Raw genomic sequence first — 23,234 nt, 5'->3', positions numbered from 1 at the left:
CTTCGAGTTGAGGTTTGTCATTTACAACCAAAAAGAGTCTTGAATCATATGTTTGTTAAGGAACTTACCACCCTGCAGTGCCATTGTTTGCAAATCTACTCTCTCCCCAGGACGGGAGCTCCCTTGAGGACCAACATTATTGTTTGATTGAACTCTGTCCCCATGCCTAGAAGGCCTGACACATAACATAATCTCAAAAGACAAGTAACAATGAATGGATGGTTCTTTCTCCCTTCATTCTACAAATATTTACTGAGCACCCACTATGTGCCAGGTACCTTTCTAGGTCTGGGAACAGCTGGGAACGGGACAGAGAAAAATCCCTGAGCTTAAATTCTAGAGCAGGGAGAGCAGAAAACAACCAAACAAGCGAGTAAAATATAATTGCAACGGCAAAGGGGGAGAGGAAGCATGGGGAGGAGGGGCAGTTTGGAGATGGAGACGTCAGGGAAGGCTGCTCTGAGAAAGTGAGATACCTGAGCAGAGACCCGAAGAGGTCACCAACCACACAGATTCCCGGGGAGTGTTTACAGACCAGGCGCGCAGCACGTGCAAAGGCCCTGAGGCAGGAATGTGTCTTGGAGAGGAGGTCGGAGAGGTGACCATGGGGAGTGGGAAGACCAGACACTGAAGGGCCTGAGTGAGGCGGGAGCTACGGGAGGGTTTTGAGCAGAGAAAGAATGTGATCTAACTCACACAGAATGTGTGCGGAGAACCACCTGTTGGGGGCAAGGGCGGAAGCAGGGGACTGGGGAGGAGGACAGCAACGGTCCCGGCAGGAGACGCTGGTGGCTGAGACCATGGCGGCTGCCATGGAGGGGCGAGAAGGGGCCAGAGTCTGGGTACTTGGTGAAGGTGGAGCCAAAAGGGTGTTCTGATAGTTTGGATGTAGGACATGAGAGGAAGAGCAGAATCGAGACGGCTCCCAGGATGTGCCTAAGCAAATGGGAGGACAGGGGGCCATTAACGAGACAGGACGGGGCCGAGAGCGACGTGAGCTGGAGAAGGTGGGGGGTCTCAGATACCCGCTGCACACCCAAATAGAGATGTCCGGTCGTCTGGATATAGGATATCGTCTGAGTATCAGGGCAGAGGTCAGTACAGGAAACAGAAATTTGGGAAGTGTCAGCAATGGGATGGCGCATAAAGTGATTGAGCGAGGTGAACTTGCCTAGAGAAGGATAATAAAATGATGGCGGGAGAAAGAAGGAATTATCTCCATGTCTCCGCCCCTGGGCTCCCATCGCCACCAGCCTCCCCAGCTGTGTGTTGGGGGAAGGGGGGTGACATAGAGAAACAGTGATTCAGCTCTTCCTTCCATCATACTTGCTGTAGTGTAGACAAAGGCGTTCAGCATCCGTCACCTCCTCCACCCCCCACTCTCAGCTCCACTCCATGGCCCAGTTGAGAAAGTGAGGCTCAGAGAGGGACGAGGCTGACTCGAGGTGATCTGAAGGCCAACTCGGCTGGCAGAGCTGCTCAAACCAGGCCCCAGGCTGCAGGCACGACGCTCCGCAGCCGAACGCAGCTCTGCGTGAGCAGAAATAAAGAGAATCCCCCCGATCCACCCCAACGTCTGTGGCTGTCAGCACAGAGGACTTGACAAAGAGCTAATACATGGGGAGGGGGCTGAGAATGTGTCTTGGCCCGAGGTGACTGGCAGACGGCGCTGGCATCGAGCTGGGAAACCGGGAGGGGCAACCAGCACGGAAGCCAAACCTGGGTCTCCAGAGTCCCCAGTGCAGGGGCTGCCCCTCTTCCTGGACTTCCGGGCCAGCCCTGAGCCCGGAGTTCCACCTCCCTTCCCCAGGGATGGGGCACCGGGCTCCCATCTCAGCTGTAACACCTCTGCAAGCCTCGATTTCCTCATCTGTAAGATGGCCAGCAAATGCAGAAACGTTCATGTCACCATTTTGTCATAGCAGCTAACGTGTGCTGAGAGCTCAGACACTGGCCTAGCCCAGGGGTCTCGACAAGACAACTGCTGTAGGGCTGTCCTAGGCCCTGCAAGATATTTAGAAACACTAGATGCCAGCAGCATCCTCTCTGCCTGGTTGTGACAACCAAAAACGTCTGCAGCCAATGTCCTCTGGGCAGGGCGGGGTCGGGGAGTGGGCAGCAAAAACTGCCCTTGTTTGAGGGCTACTGCTCTAGGCACACTTCGATGTCAAGATATCAGCTTCATGAGGGCAAAGATCTTCGTCCATTTGTCCAGTTGGGGGCCCAGATTTAACTTAAGGGGCCTGGTTTCAGCATCTTGCTCAGCCATACACTATCCTGATTCTCAAAGGACTGTGGGAGGGTTTATCTCACCCAATATTATACACAGAGTTGCCACACGGTGAGTGAGAAGCCAGCAACAGTCTTTTTTATTATTATTAGTTTATCTTAATTTGAAAAATAACATGTTAATTATAACTCGTGAAGCAATGCAAAAAGAAAAAAAAAATGTCTGAAAATAAATTAAACATCTCCCTGTACACCTCCTTCCCATTCCTTAGCCCAAGGCCACCAAAGCTAACATTCTGGTGTGCAGCCTACAGTGGCTTTTCTCGACACTCATAAATCCCACCAAGAGAGCCTTTTGGTGATTTTGTCTACAAAATGGGGATCACACTCTACATTTGACTCATGACTAAACCTTTCTTACTTAACAGTACAGCACATACAGCCCTTCACGTCAAGAGATGAGATCGACCACATTCTTTTAAACAACTACCTGATACTCCAAACACCTGGATGAACAACAATCTAAGTCGGACTTTCCTCTCTATTCGTGAACTAAGTACCCATGTGGTTTCCTTTTTGTTGTGTGTTTGTTTGTTTGGCCTTGCTAAACAAAGCTGGAACAAACATCTTTGTAACTTACCCTTTTTTACATACGTTTCTTCTTGGTTCTATAGAAGAGACTTCCAAAGGAACTAAATGAAAGGATAGTGTGATTTTGTTATTTTTAAAGACAACGTCAGACTATTTTTCCCAAAAGACAGCAGTCTTTAATACTCCCATCAGCATCACATGGAACTGGCTAGTTCCCAGCAGCCATGCCAGCACGGGGTATTATCACTTTGCATGGGTGTGTGTGTGTGTGTGCGCGCGCGCGCGTGTGTGCGCGTGCGCGCGTGTGTGCGCGTGTGTGTGAGAGAGCGTGAGAGCGCGCGCACGCACACGTCCAATGCTAGGGAAGGTGACATTGACTGACGTCGCTCCTCAGCAGAAATGCGGCCCCACATAGCTCTCATTCCACAGAATACTACCAATTCAAGAGCATTCTGGACTCAAACGAGGAGAGAGGGTTATAGGAGAGCTGACCGTCCATCCACAGGGCCCTGAGATGCCCCTCCCCAGCCTCACGAGCTGACTCCTGAGCCTGCAACCATCCTCATTTCTGAAATGGATTTCACACCCAGGCAAAACAAAGATGCCTTTGTCACTAGGAAAGAGGGAGCGACTGTTGCCAGAACATTCTGGGTTCTGTTCATTCAAATCTCCGTGTGTGGGGAAGAGGAGGAGGAGAGAGTAGGGGGAGAACAGGATGCTTCCCACTCTGGGGCTGCCCTCAGGGTAGACGCCACGGGCAGGGCCAGAGCAGCCTCAGACCCCCGTTGTTCACTCACTGGTTCACTCTGCAAATATTTGCTGAGCGCTTACAACCTGCCAGCCGCTCCGGGAAGCACTTCACACTTATCACCTCATGAGATTCATCCCCACGGCCTGCTAAAAGAGGTAACATACTTAACCCCATTTTAAAGATGAGGCTCAATGAGATCAAGCCAGGACCCAAGGCCACACAGAGCACTAAGGAGGGACAATTAATTTTTAACCACCTGGGCCACCTACAGCAGCCTCTTTCCTCGGTCTCCACCCTGGCCCCCTACAGTCCCTTCACTGGCAGCCAAAGGGATCTTGAGAAAACTGAGTCAGATTGTCCCTCCTCGGCTCCAAAGTTCCAGGAGCTCCCATCTCACTCAGAGCAAGTGAGGGGGCTGCAAGGCCCTGCCCCCCCTTCCCACCGGCTCCCACTCCTACCGTCACCTCCCCGACTTCACCTCCAAATCACTCTCCACCTGGCTCACTCTGTTCCGGTGACTCTGGCCTCCTTGCGGTTCCAATACGTTCCTGCCTCAGGGCCTTTGCACGTGCTGTGCCCTGTGCCTAGGATGCTACCGTTATTATTTTTGTTCCTGCAGACACAGAGGAAGTCAAGTCATTTTACTGAGGTGACGCACTTAGAAGGAGCAGAACCTGGATTCGCACCCAGGCTCGGTGGCCTGAAAGAAAACAAAACACACACAACGGAGTCTCCAATCAGAGAGAAGGATGCTGTGTGCCCCTGGTCAGTTTACTGAATCTTTCTGAGCCTGTTTCCTCATCTGTAACATGGGCCACATAGGAACACCTTTCCCATTGGGTCCCTGGGAGACTACGTTGCTCGGGACACATCCACTGAGCACAACACCTCACACACGTGGACACCAGTGTTATTATTAGTTCTGTGGAAAGAGCTGGAATCATCAGGGATGGCCTCCCGAGGAGGGATGTGAGTGATGCTTTGAAAGTAGGAACCGAAAAACAACGGGGCACTGCAGGCAGGCCGGGTGACAGACAAGTGGGTTCCCCCGGGAGAAGGAGAAGGCTTCCAATCTGGGATGGAGGCACCAACCCGGAGGACAGCGGATGCTCCCACCTGGCGCCCCTGCCCTTCCCAGCACCCTGGGGTCCCCCTTCCCAGGAACCACCGTTCCCCGGCTGCCATGTGACCCAGGTGGGCTCCTCGCTCCTCGTCAAGTCAGAGTCTCAGTGGCGAGTTCAGGGATGGGCCCCAAATCAGAGCCCACCCCTGGCAACGGACAGACCCTTCCCTAAGACAAGTTAAGCAACTCTCGCTTTGGCTATGGCAGTCTGAGCTGGGCTTCCTGTACCTTGCAACCAGACTCCTTCCTGACTAGCTCTTGCTAATCTCATCAGCAACAGCAGTGTTATTATCGTTATTATATTTGTTAGTATTATCATTTTGAAACCTTCGTGATTTGGGAGAAAGATGGCAGGGGAGAGGTCTCCACTGGGCTGCACAGGCGTGGGAAGATGCCAAGCCTGACTGGGAGGGTATCAGGGTCCTGCAGCCCAAGAGGAGGCCCCAGATGGCAGCTGAGGGACCTTCTCACACTGGAACCCACTGCCTCCTCTCTAGGGTCTGCACCCCAGGGTCTCCCAAAGGAGCGTAAGTACAGAGCAAGACATACAAACGTGGGAACCTTCATTTCAAAAGCCGATATTAGAAAAAGAGAGTGATTGCCCACAGGCCACAGGAAGTGGAAATTGAGATAACAGAATCACCCTCTTTAAGGGAGAACCACCCTACCCCCCACGCACACCATCTCAGAGAACAGAAAGACCACCCACAAACTGGAACACGTACCACAAATACCAACAGGGGTCGGTCAGGTAAGGGGTGAGCTGTGGCTAGACATGGTATCCTTTGTAATGACAACGAAAGTCATATCCTTTTAAGGGAAAAGCACTGTTTTGCTTAGTAAACACATCTTTTTTCCAAAGAGAAACCTGCCACTTCCTGCTTTTCTTGAAACATGTGACCCTCTTGGTCTGGCTTTTAGTTTTCCATTTGATAGAAAACAAGGGTGAGAAGAAATATTTCATTGTCCTCTTAACACTACTATTTAAAAAAAAAAAAACAGCAGAGCAAGTGTAATGAATGGCAACCAATGTTTGCTTTCAAAGCCAGGGACATTAGGGAAGGGTGGGGACTGTGTCAAACTGAAGGCTGCAAGCCCTGTCTAAAGAAGCCAGCCGCTAACTCAGCTCCAGTCACGTGTTTGCCTGCAGGAACGCAGCCTGATGTGGATAAAAGCCTTCTGATTATTTCTGAAGCTAGAAATATAGATTTCTGTATGAAATTTGATATTGCAGAGTTGACAATTAACAAAAAAAAAACATTTCAAATACTATACAGGCCTGACGAAACCTACTTATAAAACCTAAAAGCAACAAGTGAACAGGACAAACAAACAGAGACTCACAGACATGGACAATAGACTGGTAGTTACCAGAGGGGGGGGAGGAAGGGGGAGGTAGACGGGGTATAGGGGGGTCAAATATGTGGTGACCGAAAGAAATCTAACTATGGCAGGTGAACACATAGTGTAAATATATATGTGCCTTACCATTAAAGTGTACAGCTGAAACTTACTGGGTTTCGGTAACCAATATCACCATAAAAAATAAATAAATAAGAAAAAACTACGTAGGGGTAAAAATAAAAAAAAAAAAAAAAAAAAAAACACCTACTTACAGGCCTGAGTTGGCCTGAGGTTCAACCTCTAGTTTGGAACCGGTGAATATGGACCTGTGGACTACGATGGTAAGAGGCTCTGCTTCAAGCACATCCTTTCTTCGGCAGCCAGCACAGGACCTAGGCCCACAGCAAGGGCGCACAAGCGCATGTGTGTGTGCGTGCGTGCATGCACACGTGTGCACGCACACACACACACATAATGCTTATGGTCACTGAAGTCAAAGACGCTGATAGAAAAGTTTGCCAAAGACACAGGAATCTTCTGGGCACACAAGATTCTGCCGACTTATCCAGACATGACTTGAGGCTCCCGCTGCCCTCTGAGGCATCTTAGCTGTCGGACAAAAGCGCAACATCGACGGACAAGAGTCAGGAAACCTGCATTCGAGTCCCATCTCAGGCACAGCCTCACTTGGTAAGCCTGGGCCAAGTCACTGAAAGCTCGGAGCCTCCGTTTCCCCTTCTGGACGAGCGGGTGAGAAGACGTCTTGGTCTCCTGCAGCTCTGACCACCTGATTTTAGGATTCCAGTTGTCAATGATTTATTTGGATTAGTAAAGAAAAAAAGGTTTCTTCAGCCCTCAGTTATAAAATTGATTAAAGAACTGGTAGGCTGAACAAAGATGCACACGGTCTGTAACTCTGAAAAACTGAGAACTCTATAAATGAAGAATGGTTCAATCATAACAATTAATTCACCTGATTATAGCTAATATATAATAAGGAGTGCTAGGCATTATCCTGAGACCTTTACAGATCTGAGCTAGTCTAACTCACCCATCAATCTAAGAGGTAGGCTCTATTTTCGGAACTAAGGAAACTGAGGCACACGCAAGTCAAGCAGCTTGCCCACGATCACGCAGACAATAAGTAGCCAGCACTCGACCCAGACCGTGGGATCCGGAGCCCCCACGTTTCGTTACGAAGCCACTGAGGGTTTGGTGATGAAGAGCGGCTGTCATTACATGAGGAAGTGCACAGAAGGGGCAAGAGAAGCGAGAAATACTACTGTGTGTGCAGTGTGATCGCACCCGGGCGAAGACAAAACGCAAAGAATGAGGAAACGCACCAGAAGGTGAAACGGCTGTTTGGAAAGGTGAGAACTTTCTCTATGCGTGTTTATGTTCTAAATGTCCCCTAAGAAGCTGCGACGGCAAACACGGCCAGTGCGTGGCAGGCGTCCCTGGGAGCCGGCATCGTGCGCAGAGCTCACTACTACTTCACCGTAGCCAAATAAGTGGCCTTGGGAGTAGGACTCCCACCACCCAGGGCCCAGATGCTTGCCTGCCTTGAGGCTGCTGCATCCCGAGCATCTATAACGGGACAGGCACGTAGCAGGGACTCGATGAAATATGCGGACGATGAGAACGAGCCTGTGGGTTGGAAACAGAGATTTCCCCATGTCGCAGAGAAGGAAACTTAGGCCCAAGAAGAGTCAACTGCCCAAGGTCACAGAGCTGGTGAGCCGTGGTCCAGGACAAGCACCAATAAAGCCTCACCTTAGCGGAAGGTGTCTTTCCATCAGCAGCACAAATCTCAGGTGGTCAAAATCACCAAAGAGACAGAATGACTAAATACAATGTTTGATCCAGGATTGGACCCTTAGCCCCTCGACTGGAGATGGGAGTGGCAGCGGGGGGGGGGGGGGGAGCTATAAAGGACATTTGGAGGAAAATAGGTGAAATCAGAATACGAATCGTGGAGTATATAATTTAGCATCGTTGTTAAATTTCCTGATTTTGTTCATTGTATGGTGGTTATGTAAGAGAATACCCATGATACGAGGAAATATATGCTGAATTATTTAGGAGTGCCATGGCTACAGTTACTCTCAAATGGATCAAAGCATTGGGAATAATTGTGCATGCATGCGTGCGTGTGCATGCGTGTGTGTATGTGCATGCATGCGTGCGTGTGTGTGTGTACAGGGGGAGATGGGGAGAGGAAAAGTGGGTGCGATGACAGCAAATATAGCCAATGATTATCAATTGGTAAATCTGGGTATAGGGTCTACAAGGGTGCTCTGCGAGCATGAAATATCAAAATAAAAAGTTACCAAAAACTTAACTTTGAAAAAATGTATCAAATTGCCCATAAATACAGTATATATGTAGAAATGTACATCAACAAAACATTCTCCCCTACTTGGTTCACAGAAAGAGTGCCTGCAGCTGAACGGACATACAGAAATGTGGTTTGATGCACACTCCCCCACTGTATGTACAACCTTTGTGATGAGGATGAAATAAATCTTAAAAACCACCCCTATCAACAGCCTGGCAGGCCAACAGCAGGCAGCTGGGACCACACAGAGCTCCCTCTGCCCTCCCTGTGTGGTAAGGGCAGGAGGCCAAGGATGCCAGTCTGCAGCCACTCCCTACACTGGGGTCCATGCTCCCCAAAGTCACGGCCGCTCATGAAGAAAGTATCAGAAACCAGGAAGGTCTCTGTCACAGCGTGCACCCCGTTCAAGCCCTTTCAGTCACTCATCCACTCCTCTGACCGGTACTAACAGAGCACTCGGCATGTGCTCGGTGCTGGGGACTTGCCAGTGAAGCCAGCAGACCCGGGTCCTGACCTTGAACGACTTACATCCTAATGGCGGAGGCAGACCCTAAACAAATAAACAGACAGGATCATCTCAAAGCGACAGATGCCAAGAACAGGTATGATGATGAAGAGAACGTGACTGGAAGGCTCTCGGAGAAAGTGACAGTCAAAGAGAGGGAAGGGCCCCGGATGCAGGGCTCGGTCGGAGGTGCTACGGACGAGAGGAACGACCAGGAAGAGGCTCAGAGGCTGGGACCAGCCTGGTGCCGGTCCAGAACAGAGAGCAAGCTGCTGGGGCTGCGGCGTACGAGTGCGGGGGGAGATGAGGTTGCCATGGTGACCAGGTGAGGAAACCGAGGTCCAGGGAGAAGAAGCCCCTTGCCCAGGGTCACACGGCCACTGAGGGGCAGAGACACGGTTCGGACACAGACAGTCTGAGCCAGACCCTGGGCGCTTGAGTGAGACGGCACTCTGCAGGAAATTCTCCTGCACCGAATCCCCTCAGCCCACACCGCTCAGGTGCCCGTGGTTATGTTAGAGAGCATCGGACTATCTCAGTCCCAGGTCCCCGAAGCCTGCTCGAAAATACTCCGCAGTTATGTATGTCAAGATAATCACATTATGTAAGAAAACATAAACATGTATATAGGAGAAGAATTCTTTTCATGCAACAAATATTTCATGAGCACCTACTATGGGCCAGGCAATGTTCTTGGTGCCAGAAGGACGAAGTGAATAAAAAGTAATGCAGGGAGGAGGAGGCGGGAAGGGGTGAGGCGGCGGCGGAGTACATGTTTGAATGGGGGAGGAGGGGTCAGAGAAGACCTCTCAAGGACATGAGGTTTGAGCAAAGGCCCAAAGGAGCGAGCCATGGGATGGCGGGAGCATTCCAGGCAGAGCAAGTGAGAAGACCCTGAGGCAGGAACAAGCCTGGTGCATTTGAAAAAGCAGAGATAGAGCCAGGGAGGGGATGAGGGAGGGAGTAGAGCAGGAAGAGATCCTGGAATTAGATAGTAGTGGCGGTGACCGCACACCTTTGTGAAGATGCTCAAACCATGGTCTCCCGAATCTCACACTTTGAGAAAGTGAGGTTTATCTCAATTAAGAACAACGGCATGAGAAAGAAAAGACTCACAGGAGAGGAGACCAGTGAAGCAGGAGAGGCAGAGCTGGCAGGATCTTCTAGGCCATTCTAAGGGCTTTGCTTCTACTCAGAGGGAAGTGGGAACAGGGCAGTGGCAATGAGCTGGCTGGCGCAGGTGCTAACTAGAACCCTCTAGCTGTGTACAGAGAACAACAGAATGTGCAGGCAGGGTGGAAGCAGAGAGAGCCACTGTAATAGCCTTGGCCACTTCTCCATGGTATGTCCTTGGGCAAGCCACTTTACCTCTCTGTGCCTCAGTTTTCCTTACCTGTGAAGTGGGTCTAAAAAAGACACCCCTCACAGGGCAGGGGTGAGAGCTAGCATCACGTAAAGTGTTGTTATGATGGCTGTGAGTAGAGGGTGGAGTAGATGGTGGAAACAAACAGTTTTTAATCATGCAAATTAGTTTCCTGAACAGATAACCAGGGGTGTCTGACTCCCCCACAGGAAGCAGAGACCCATCTTCCATCAACAGCCCTGCCGAACAGTGGCTGCCCACGCAGCCTGTCCATATCCAAGCCACAAACAGGACCCCCGAAACTCTTCTTCAGATGTGTGGGACTCAGATGCAGTACCCGTAGGGAGGTTGAGACGGAGTCAGGGGACAGAGACTGAGTCACACAGCAACCTGACAGCAGACCAGGAATTTGCCTGGGGAGGGGAAGGTATGTTCCTCCCTCCAGGACAGGCATCCGGGCTGTATGCAGGAGGTGGTTACTGGGACCTTGGGAAGGCCATTGCATAATCCTGCTGTTCAGATCATCTATCAGACCATGCATGACACATCCCTGCTGAAAACCCTCCAAGGGCTCCTCACCCCACTAAGAATAAAACCCAAACTGCTCACTGTGCACACGAGGCTCACGCCACCTGGCCCTGGCCACCCATGCCAACCTCGTCTCCCCCACTCTCCCCTCCAACCACCCTTGCCTCCCGCTGTTCCTCAAACCAGCCAAGCATGGCGCTGCCTCAGGGCCCTGGCACATGCTGTTCCCTCCACCTGAACACGCTTCTCCTGACCCCTTCCACAGCTGGCTCCTTCCCTGCCACAGGACTCAGATCACATGTCACCTCCTCGGAGAGGCCTACACCTTGACCGCTCCATCTCAAAGGATGCCACGATCTCTATCACCAACACATCCCCATTATATTTCCTTCCTGGTGTATCTATGCCCCAACTGTGCGGACTTGAGCAAGTTACTCAACCTCTCTGGGCCTTAGTTTCCTCATCTGCAAAACAGGTACAATGACGATACCTGTTCTGCCTCAGAGGGTTGTTGCAAGGGCTCAAAGAGAGAATCCGTACAAAGCACTTAGCACAGTACCTGGCACAAAGCAGGGCCTCAGTGGATTCTGTTATTATTATAACTCTCGTCAGTTTCTCAAGTGATCTCTTTCAAGTATCTGACGACTCCATGAGGACAATGACTTTGTCCATCTTGTCCTGGTCACAGGCCTGCACCCAGCCCAATGTCTGGCCCACTGTCTGGTCCATTTATTGAATGAATAGGTAAACTAGTGAATGAAAGCACTGATGGCCCATACCCTGCTCTGACCCTGGCCTTGCTCCTCCTGAGAACAGCTCCTTACAGAAGCCACTCACCCTCCCCTGCAAGGGAGAAAGTGCAAGACCCCGGGTCCCGGTGGCCAATGCCACCTGCCTCCGCCAGCCTTCATGGCCCTTGTCCTGCCAGCCTGAAATAGCCTTGCCTCCCCTGGCCCAGAATCAAGGGATCATCTGTCGGTTCCACCCTGGGGAAGGAACCAGGCGGATAAACACAGACTGAGTGTCTGACCGCAAGACAAAAGAGGGGTAGGCAGGTCCCCTTCTGGTCCTTACAGAGCTAAGAAAATAAAAATAAACTTAGAATCCACGCAGGACAAGGAGGCTAGAGGGCTTCCCCCTCAGAGAACAGGAGAGGCTACGGCAGGTACCTGGGCAAAAACGGACCTTGTCTCAGGGCTCGGCTGTGCCGGGCATGTGGATGACCGTCCTCGCTCCTCACAGCAACCCTCTGAGGGCTACGATCATCTCCATTTTACAAATAGGAAAATCAGAGCTCAGAGAGGCAAAGGGACTTGCCCAAGGTCACACAGGGGCAGAGCTAAGATTCGGACCCAGGCCATTTGTCTCTAGAGTCCATGCTCTTCACTCTGAACCCAAGACGCACTGCTGGGTAAAAGGTACAAATTTTATTTATATATATGTATATATATATATACACATATATATAAATATACACACACACATATATATGTATATATACATATACATATGTGTGTGTGTGTGTATATATATATATATATATATCGTGCCATTTATTTAAACATAAATATATTTGATTGTCCCAAATAGGGGAAGGAGATGCTATTGGTATGTGGTGGGTAGAGGCCAAGGATGCTATTAAACATCCCACAATGCACAGGACAGCCCCCCACAACAAAGAATGATCCCCCTCAATATGTCAACAGTGCTGAGGGTTGAAAGATGAAAGGATTCACCTCGGACCAGCTGCTAGGGCTAGAAATGCCCCATGGAACCTCTTTAAGAGGGACCTTGATTCAGACAAAGACAAAGATTCCCAGAGAAGGGCATGGGCCACCCAAGCCCTCTCCCCAGAACTTGCGGGATGAAATCCTGACCAACTGCAAGGCCACCGCACATACCTCTGACCAGAGTTCGCCCCCTTCTGTGGGCCACACTTCTGCAGGGGGTCCCTCTGGGGGAGGGTTTCATTGCAAACAAGGAGATTCGGACACCCCACCCACCCCCAGCTTGCTCTCAATCAGCTCTGACCTCACCCTGTGCCTGGGGAACAGGGCTGGTGGGATACCGCACGCTGCTCTGACGATCACCCCACCCTGATCACCCCCTCCCCACCAGGGTTCCAGTCAGAGAGCCTGTGTCTGTTGGATAAAAGGAGAGAAATCACAAAAATCTGAGAGGTCAAGTTTTGCCGCCAGGCATGGCCAGCCTCAAAGACTTAACTCTTGCAAAAGTTTTAAGGGGGGGGGGGGGTGGGGGCTGTGAAGCAAAGAGGATGTGGGTTCCTTGATCTGAGGGAGTGGCCCCAAGCCCAACAGGTCTTCTGCTCCCCGCCTTAATAAAGAGGACAGTCTCTCAGAAAGGGATACTGTGAAGCCTCCGAAAGCCAGGGACACCAACCCCATCCATCTCTTCTTCAAGTGATTGATAACTGATTACGAGAGCAAACACCAGAATAATAGTAAATGGGTGTCCAGTATGCTCGTTTGAAGAGACATTCATTCGAATGCACAAGTTCTAGTATCTCCATTGGGTCATCCTTCCCAGAAGGACAAGGACCACATTGGCCCTGTTGATGGCTGCATTTTCCTGGCCTAGAACACTGCCTGGAATATAGAGCAGGTGCTCCATAAAAACCGGCATGCGGGGAAAAGTAATCTGATTTCTTTATGGTTTCACCTTTTTGTAGCTCTGTTTGCCATACACAAATTTGAGATGGGGCCCATTTAACTCCTGCTGGCACCGGATTTTATCATCAAAAGATTATCAGGCTTCCTGATAATGCTCAGCCCAATACAAAGTGTCCTGGTCCAGGCTCTTCAGTATCCTAAAGCTCAGATAATTTGAACTTTGGGGCTTAATTCTTGCCCACTTGAGCAGCCCAGAGGTCTCACAAAGGCGGTCGTCTTGGTCATGAACACGGAATCATGTTGGGGCAGTTCAGGGCAGGGGCAAAGAATGTGAGCTATGCAGGCAGACTGCCTGGGTTCGAATCCCAGCTCAGTCAGGCTGTGTGATCTTGGGAAACTGATCTGACCTCTTCTGTGCCTTTGTTTACTTTTTAAAATAGGAAGCACAATAATACCTGGAACTTTTGAGTCGATACACAGAGAATGCTTTACAAAGAGCTTGCCAATATTTAGCACTATTTAAGTGTTAGCAAATTATTATCGCTATTGCTGTTGCATTAATCTAATTTTCATGCTGAAAATATAATTCTGTTGGCATTTTGTAAAAACTACACTCACATACATTGCACGATTTTCTATGAAAATGGCAAAACAAACAGAATTTCTTAGTACATTTTTTCCTTTTTTATCTTCTTGCTTCTTTCTCCACAAGATACACATCTGTTCAGCCTTTTCTCCAAACTCCTGTAATATTATACATACAATGTACATATGAATATCATGGTTACTGTTTATTTTCCCAAAGCGGAACTGTGTTATACACATTTAACAGCCTACTTTTTGCAACATAACCTCGTAAAATCCCCCAAGTCGCTGGGTAGGTGATTTTGTCTCAATGACCACAGAATGAAAACTGTGCCCTCCCACCCCCATCCCTGACACTGTTCCCTAGTCTGACAGCACAGAACGTTTTAAAAAAAAAAAAAAAATAGTGACAACACAAAACCACAGTTTCTTGTTTTGGCAAGCAGAGCTCCAATGAGAAGGAGAGTTTTGGTCTCCTACCCCCAAAAAAGCAGAACCACAGAAAGCATTCTGGGAGTTTTCTGCCCACAGCCCCTGACCCTCGGGGACCCAGGCCCAACCCAGCCAGTGAGGCAGACCCTCTGGGTCTGAGAGTGACAGATCTCTGTCCTCAGCCAAAGGAAGCCCTTGCGGGAAGCTGCTGACCAACCCCACCCGGGAGTCTCTCTTGCCACCACTGCCCAGCTGGCACACCCATCACAGGACCCATTGGCACCTGTCCCTGAGACATCCCCCCTTGCAGGAAGGGACCCCAAACCAACCAAGGGGCAGGTGGGTCCAAAACTCGATCTGCCTCCTCTTTAAAGGGCAACCCTTTGAGCCCCAAACTGACACCTTCATCTGCCCCCCATTGCAACAAATCCTTCAAAAAAGCCACAAAAGCATTCTCAAGACCTACCTTGTGCCTGGCATAGTTCTGAGGCTTTAACCTCAGGCTCATTCACGTTTTACAACACCTCTATGACCCAGGTGCTAGACTGTGCCCATGGTGCAGATGGGGCAGCTGAGCCATAGGGCAAGTTGGTGACCCGCCCAGGGCCACCTACAGTCTGTGTGAGTAAAGCCAGGATTTGAACATCAGCAGCCTGGTTCCAGAGCCCCATACTCAACCCTCACGCTGCAAACAGACACGGAATCCAGAGGAGGAACCCGGCAGCCTGACATTTCCATTCTACGGTACTGGCCATTCTGCAGAAGAGACAAAAATAGTCACAGAGGGGAACTAACTGAAGGAGGCACAGGCAGAGGGTCAGGGCCACACAGACCTGGGTTTCAAGCCCAGTTCTGCCACTTTAATCAATCATGTGCCAAGTCCTTTGTAAGCCAGAAGCAATCTGCTAGGGACACAAGTTCTGGGGTCAGCAGCCTGGGATCAAATCCTGGCAATGCTGTCTACGCAACCCAGGGAAGCTCATTTAAACTATCTGTGCCTCAGTTTCCTCATCTGTCAGTGGGGATCGCAACAGCACCCCTTCATAGAGGTGATGGGAAGATCAAATGAGTTGATACGAGCAAAGTGCTTAGAATAAATAGTAAATGATGAACGAGTGTCGGTTCCTATACAGTAACAACTGTCATTGCTGTTACCATCACCAACACTGCAGAGCACACAGGGAGCAACCAACACAGTTGGGGCTTCTCAATGCTGAGAGCCAAGCTTCAGAGTCAGAAGCCAGGCAATTTCTCCCATAACCTCTGCAGTGCCTCCCAAAAGAGATCCAGCATCTCTACGAAAGGGCTGTCCTTGTCTTTCCATGACTCTTCAATAAACATATACGAAACACAGCACCAAAGTCCTCAGTCCCCCTTGGAGATGGGGAGGGGTTACAATCTAGTTCCTGAAGGAAGTGGGGAAAGATGGGGAGATTCTGGAGGAAACACAGGGTCCCTGGCCCGGAACCCAACAAAACCGCTGGTTCCTGTGGCCAGAGTTTAGACGGTCAAACGGAAATTCACTCAGAGTCCCTGTCCTCCCTTCAGTGCTGACTCAGGTCTCGCTTCCTCCAGGCAGCCCTCCCTGACCACCTCTGCTCTTTGGATGCTGGAATCCTATAACCCTACTCACCTGTATTATATAACTATAATATAACATAATAATTAACGATAATAACTAACACTTATACACCTTACTTCTTGCCAAGGCAAGAAGTGCTTTATTTTTCTCTTTTATAGGCGAGGGAATCCTTGGTTGACCTCACAGATTGAAAGGACCTTATCAGCTTACAATCCCCCCCCCTTTTTTTTATGCCTACAGCGCCTAGTCTTCCTAGGTGGTCTCCCATCCAAGTACTAACCAGGCCCGACCCTGCTTAGCTTCCGAGACCAGACAGGATTGGGCTTGCTCAGGTGGCATGGCCATAGACATAAGTGCTTTATATTTCTTTATATAACTCACTTATCCTCTTAAAAACTCTCTAAGATAATTTCTATTATCATCCTCCATTTTACAAATGAGGAAAGTGAGGCTCAAAAAGGTTAAGCCACTTGCCTAAGGTCACAGAGCTCAAGGACATGATTGATCCCAAGCGGTCCGGCTCCAGAGCCCAGCCTTGTACTTAATTCATAGAGCCCCATTTTGTCACCTTCATGACACTATCCTCTCTTGACTGCAGGAACTGAGACCTGATTTTTCTGCCCCTTCCACAATGCTCAGTCTACACAAAGCCTTCATTTCTACTGGCAATGGAACCTTAAAACCAAGGACACATGGAGGCTGGGGCAGCCCTTGCAGGCCTGCCTCTGCCACATGGACTTAAGAGCAGGGAGGGATTATTAAGCATTCTTCCATTCTCCCAAGCCAGGAGGCACAGGGGAAAATCCCTTAGCAAGTATAAAGGCTGAGAGGAGAGAGTGGGAAGACAGAAGAGAATCACAACCTGCAGTCTGCCAACCTCACTGCGTGGCAAGCCTTGGTAATTAGCAGTTCCTGAAGCTCTGAGCCCTGGGTTTTCAAAATGAAAAGGCCTTGGCTTGTTGAGGGGCATTTCTGATGGAGCAAAATGGGAGAGGCCTTCTGCGACTCACAAACAAGGTATGGCTGGTCATGTTACACAATCAGTCTTGTTTCTGGCACCAGCGTGGGGACACCCGAAAGGACAAGCAGAAGGGAAGCCTGGATTCCCATCCCCCTAGTTTTACAGGTGGAGAAACTGAGGCCAGGACAGGTGGCATGACTGGTCCAAGATGTCTTTCATCACAGAGCTGACAAGTCAATCCAAAAAAACAAAAACAAAAACGACGAACTCAGCGAATAATGTAGAAGTAGAGAAATCTTTTTTTCCTTATTTCTTCAATAATAAGAACGGTTGATTCTAATCAATTTCCCTATTCCAACTTACTCAGACTCTACACACGGACAATTAAAAACCACAGTTAACCCAAATGCATTCTGTATCTGGTCTGAAATGCACCCACACCATCTAGGGCAAGGGCTTTCTTTCCCATGAATATCGAAATTGGTTTGTCTTTCCTCTTTCCCTCACAGACTGAGCAGGGAGTGGCTCAGAAGGAGAGGTAAGGAGTTCCCTAGAATTTGACATTGTTCAGAGATGTCAGGGCTGTCTACATCTTTAATTCAGAAACTGCCAGCTTCAAACTGAGCAGATTCTTTTTCTTTTTTTTTTTTTTTTTAAACTGTGAGAGAGGGCGAGATGGGGGAAAAAAAAAAAAAGCTAACCCTGCCTTATTCTTATAGGCCTTTCTAAAAAGGTCCTTTAGCCAAATGGTTTTCAATGTCTGTACAGCTCCCCCCACTTTCCGACACACACACACACACACACACACACACACACAACCTCTTTTCACGATCTAAGGGGTCTTTTCTCCGAGTTGGAACTCGGACCCCGCACAGCTTCAGTTAACCCCTCAAGATACTGGGGGACCCCCCCGCAAAACCCGCCCTCCAGACTGGTAGCTGCAGAGCGTGGCTCTGAGGTCTCTAAAGGAACCACCACTGCCCCCACCAGCCCTTCCTGAACTAGGATTAAAAGACTTCCTAGAGCAGAGAAGGGAGTAAATGAGGTCCCAGCAGGAGGCACGGAGATTAAAGGCTTGGAGTCTCCTAACTTCCAGCGAGGCTGGGCCCGACCCACCCCCTCCACCCCGGCCACTTTTCTCACTTCCTAGGAGAGTAGGGAAGCGGCCCCTTCCTCCCTCTAACAGAAAAGAAGAAGAAGTAGAAGGAGGAGGAAAAGAAGAAGATGATATGCAGCATAGGATAGGGGTTTAGAGCACCCGCCGGGCCTGCCCTAATTCAAAAGCCACTATCCCTAATTAACTACCTGTGTGATTCTGGGCAAGTTACTCAACCTCTCTGGAACTAAACTCTCCCATCTAAAAACTGGGGGAAACACTCGTCCCTACTTCATGAGCCACTCGTGAAGGTTAAATCTTCTAATGACACATGTAGGCGCCTGCCACACAGTAAACGCTCAGTTGTTATTGTACAGTCAGTCTGTCGCTGCGGTTTTGCAACTTGGAGGTGGGGGAGCGGGGACTGGACTGCCGAGTCGTGCGTTCGAGCTCCACGCTCCCCGAGCTCCAGCAAAAGTGCGTGCGTGGGGACCAGGGTCCTACCCCGGAGTTTTGTCGATCTCCGTCCCTCCTCTGGGCTGTGAGTTTTGTCCTACTCGGCGCGGAGGGACACGGGGCTTCTAGCATTTGCAGGGTCCGCCCTGGCTACAGAGTTGGTGATGTACTGCGCGACGAAGAAAACCCCCGAGGAAAGCACGCAAGAGCTAAAGCTCCCAGCGCCTGGGTCCCAGAGCCCCTGCCTCGCGGATGTAACTAATTTAAAAACTATTCGAAAGGCCCCGGGGAGGGGGAAAGAAAAAGACAAAAGGGCAGCGCGCCGGCGTGGGGTGGGGGGGGTACCAAGTGCGGGAGTCCCCAGGTCAGGGCTGGACTGCGGGCCCGCCAGGGAGGCGACAGCTCAGCACTGGAGAAGCCCGGGTCGCCTCACTTCTCTGCGCGCCCCAAGAGGCGCCCTTAAGGCGACTCTCGAGACCCCCGGGGACCGCGGCCACAGGTTGTAGGGACCGCCCCGCTCTGAGGCCCCGGCGCTCCGCTGTCCCCCGGCTCCCTGGGACACACTCACCGACTGCAAAAAGCGCAAGGTGCCCACGTAGTCCCTCTCGGTGCCCAGAATCTCGTTGAGGACGCAGAGGCGAAGGCGCAGCTGGCGCTCCGAATCCCGAGCGGCCGCGCACGGGCCGGAGCTGGGGGCGGCGGCGCCGGGGGCCCGAGGGTCCGGGGGGGCACCTTCCCCAGCCCCGTCTCTGGGATCGCTGCCGCCGGGTACCTCCATTCTGGTGCGGCGGCGCGGCGCCGGCTCCTTCCCCCGCGCGGAGGTCGCGCCGAACGGCGACTCAGGCGTCCAGGCTCCCCATCCCGGACGGGGCGCGCCGGCGGGCCGGGCTCAGCTGCGGGCCCGGCGCATGGCGCGGCGGGCTGGCGGGACTGGGGACAGGCGGCCCGGGCCGGGGGCGGAGGCGGAGCGCGGGGGCTGGACCAGGGGCGGGCGGAGGCGGGAGGAGGCGGCCCTCGGGGGCTCCCAGACGGCTGGCCCCGCCGCCCTGCCGCCCAGGGAGCGTCTGCCAAGTGCCACGCCGCGCTGAGCCGCAGAGACGCGCCGCGGCGCTCCGCAGCGACGTCGGAAGCGCGGCGCGGCCGGAGCGGGGGCGCTCGGGGCGCTGGGGCTGGAACCCTCCGGAAGGGGCCCCGCGGAGCTCGGAGACCAGCGCACCAACTCTGCGCCGCGACGCGTGGCGCCCCCGCCGCCGCCGCCGAGGGCGACGCCACTCCCACCCGACACACGCGACACCCCCCGCGCGCAGGCACACGCACGCCGGTCCGGCCGCCGCGGCCGCTGCTCGGCTCAGTAAACACCGCTTGGAGGAGCTCTCGGCGGAGGCGCTGGGGAGCAAGCCCGCCCCGGCACGCGCGCCCCCGCCGCCTCCGGCCAGAAAGAGGGGCGGCCCCCGCCCGGGCCGTGTCTTCTTTGGGACACCCAGCCCTTAGGGTCCCCTCGGGCGCTGCCACGACCTTGGGAGGAAAGACGCGTGGTTCTCTCGCGCGCTCTTTCTTCCTCTTTTCTTTTTTCTTTCCCTTATCCCTTCCTTTTTGTTTCTGAACTTCTTTGCCCCCATGAACTGAGCCTGCCTTTTCCACAGAAATTATATGCTCTCAGTAAATGGCAGCTGCTCTGCCCGCGTACCCCTCCCATCTCCCCACCGCCCAGGGTAAGGCCTTGGGAACCCGGCTTCTAGTCCAGGTTGCTCTCTGTGTGACCTTGATAATCTGCTGACGTTTGACAAACGACCTGGCCTGCCTCACAGGAAGGTATGCGGCTCAGGTTCAAATCCCATCTACCTCACTTGCTAGCTGGGAGACCTTGGGCTGCTTTCCTTGCCCCCAAGCGCCTCAGTGTTCCCATCAATACAATGGGACTAAAAATAGTAGGTAGCTCGTGGGGTCATGCACAGTTATGTGTTAATCCATAGGGAGCACGTGGAACAGTACCCAGCATGGAGAAAGTCCACTATAAATGTTTATTCTTAATTATTGCACATATAAACAGCCCTCTTGGCCAGGCCCCATTCTCCAACCTATCCCCATAATCCCTATTCACCCACTAGATAGATATCTCTGCAGTGGATTAGTCGATTCATATAATATCTCTCCATAGACTGTATTATTTAGGCAGGAATATTATTGCTTATTTATTTTTCAACCCCCAGGACTGTCCTTCCACTGGCCTCTGGGTAAATACTGAAAGTGCCTAAAGACACAGATTGGGAGTGGGGTAGCTTCTGCCCTCCAAGCTCTGTGACTTTGGGATCATGGACAAGTTAGCATTTGATCTGGGCCTTGGGTGAGTGAAGTTTCCCTGGTGGATGAGCCAACTAGGTGTAAGTAGTGGAGTTAATTGTGCCTAAAAGGTGGGCGACTCCCAAGGTTCTCAGAAAATTGTAGAGGTCTTTGGAGTAGCTCTGCCGTGTGACCTTAGCCTGGTCACAACACCTCTCTGAGCCTCAATGGCCTCATCTTTAAATTACAACTATCTACCACAAGGGGAGTACATAGTGGGAGCATCATGACTGTGGAATGAAACTGGACTGCATCCCAGCTCCAAATCTAGCTGACTGGGTGAACTTGGCCAAGACACTTCACTTCTCTGAGGCTTAGTTGCCTAATCTGTAACGTGTGAGTCTTCATAAGAAAAATAAATGTATGTAAAGCAGGATTTCTCAGCCTCAGGGCTATTGATATTTGGGGTAACTCTTAGTTGTGGAGAGCCATCCTATGCTTCGAAGGACATTTAGCAGCAGCATACTGTACCAACCAGACTCCCCAGTTGTGACAACCGAAAAACGTCTCCCGACATTGTCAAATGTCCCCTGAGGGACAGAATCACCTCCAGTTGAGAATAACTGATACAAAGTACCTGACACAGATAGCTGGCACATAGTAGGTGCTCAATAAACATTAGTTCCCTTACCGGTTGTGACCATAGAAGACTCACTTTAATTTCAGAGAAATTTGTTACACACACACACACACACACAGATCCCATGTTTTTTCACCCAAGAATTGACCCACACTGCCAATTCCACATTAACGGACGGAGCCCACCCCTGGCCCACTCCCATCCCTTACATATTCTGTTACTCCCTCAGCAGGTTTCTCTGGGATATTTCTCCCCACCATTCCATCCCCAGCGAAAGATGATACCAACTTTTAAAAAATTACTTAAGCTCCCTGTGCCTCATTTTCTTCATCTGTGAACCGAGGATAATAACTACCTACGTCATAAGGTTGTTGCAAAGATTCTTTAGTTAATACATGGAAAGTGCTTAGAGTAGATAGTAAGTGCTCAATTATGAGTAAAGGGGTTTTTTATTCATTTCATGGTTTGAGTGCTAAATTCATTTGGATGCATTTGGCTGCAAGAAGGAGAAAAATGGACTACTGATGGTTAAAACATAAGGACGTTGTTTATTTAACAAACGGTCCAGAGGAGGTTCATTCGTCTGAGGGTTTCAGGACGTGGTGACATCAAAAACCAAGGCACCTTCAACCGCATCATGGTGGCTTTTCTCCCAAGGTTTGAGGCCTCAGAATTGCAGGATGGCTGCTACAAGAGCAACTGCGTGTGCTAACACAGCAACTGCAGAGCAGGCAAGAAAAGGGAAGGGGGAGCGGGGCTCTCCTCTGTGCCTCTGATCAGATAAAAAAAAAAGAAAAAACTTTCCCGAAGCCCCCAGCAGGCAGGTTTCCCCTTACACCTCACAGGCCAGACTGGGTCATGGGACCACCCGTAAATCGTCCCCCACCAAGAGCAGGGTGGTCGCCATCAACTTAGAACAGTCCCGCTCCATCTCCTGGAACACAGTTGCCTGGACAGCTTTGGGTTCTGTTGTCAAGAGAGAAGAGTCTTCCATGAGCATCTCCTGTGTGCTTGGCATTGAGTGAGGTCCTGGGACTACAGAAGTGAACAAGGCCCACAACGCTCAGGCCCTCACAGAGCAGACATCATTCCGGCATCGGGGACAGATGATGATGAATTAAACAAAGACAGCGAGTTCCTTTCACCACTTACTCAAGGAGTGTTTACTGAGGGCTGCTACACACCAGGCTGGGATGCAGCAGCGAACACAGCCCATCAGGTTTCCTGCCTTCCTCATGTCCAGAGCACAGGAAAAGGACAGAAACCGAATTAACAATCGATCGGTAAAGAAATAAATGAGATCCTTTCAGCTTCTCCAGAGTCAGTCAGTGGCACCTTCAGGCCTCTGCCTCAGGTCACTGCTTACCCCAGGTCTCGTGACTCAGGCAGGGATTTCGGCACCCGTGTCATCAATGGGGACTCCTTTGGTCCAGGGCCTGACTGCCTCCCAGCTACTCCTGACACAGAGCAATTCACTGAACGAACATGGCTAAGCAACGCAAGATGGGGGAGCTTTCCTTTTCCAGCCCTCTTTCAGCCTTGACTTCCCTTCTTCCTTGTCACCTCTGCCCATACTCTTCAGGATCTCTGATGGGAAGCCCTTTGCTCTGTGTATATCTCCAGGGCAGGGCCTAAAATAGGCCAGAGCTGGGAAACAGTCACCAAAAGAACAGAGAGAAAGGAGAAAAATCTGTCAGTTCGGGGAGAAGAAAAAAAAAAAAAGATGATAATGATAGGGAAATTCTTTTCTGCAGGGACAATTTTAGAGTTTCTGTTGCTAAGTACTTTGCAAGTAGTGGG

At 51.0% G+C, this 23,234-nt stretch overlaps 1 protein-coding gene and 1 pseudogene across 2 annotated transcripts in view; both read right to left on the bottom strand.

Annotated features, from left to right (window-relative positions):
* PREX1 (phosphatidylinositol-3,4,5-trisphosphate dependent Rac exchange factor 1) overlaps window positions 1-19,446 on the bottom strand; it is a 172,707-nt gene extending 153,261 nt beyond the window's left edge. Inside the window, exon 1 of one of the 2 annotated variants that reach the window (XM_016143709.2) lies at window positions 19,083-19,446. In XM_016143709.2, coding sequence (XP_015999195.2) covers window positions 19,083-19,292 — 210 coding nt within the window. In that variant the 5' untranslated portion in view covers window positions 19,293-19,446. The remainder of the gene's footprint in view (window positions 1-19,082) is intronic. The other variant, XM_016143708.2, reaches the window with a different exon arrangement.
* LOC118610571 lies at window positions 16,233-16,350 on the bottom strand (annotated as a pseudogene).
* Window positions 19,447-23,234: the final 3,788 nt, after the last annotated feature.

The sequence above is a fragment of the Rousettus aegyptiacus genome, unplaced genomic scaffold, assembly GCF_014176215.1.
Source record: "Rousettus aegyptiacus isolate mRouAeg1 unplaced genomic scaffold, mRouAeg1.p scaffold_m13_p_12, whole genome shotgun sequence".
NCBI lineage: Eukaryota > Metazoa > Chordata > Mammalia > Chiroptera > Pteropodidae > Rousettus > Rousettus aegyptiacus.
Note: the sequence above shows the minus strand (reverse complement) of the source record. Positions and strands in the feature narration are given on the sequence as shown.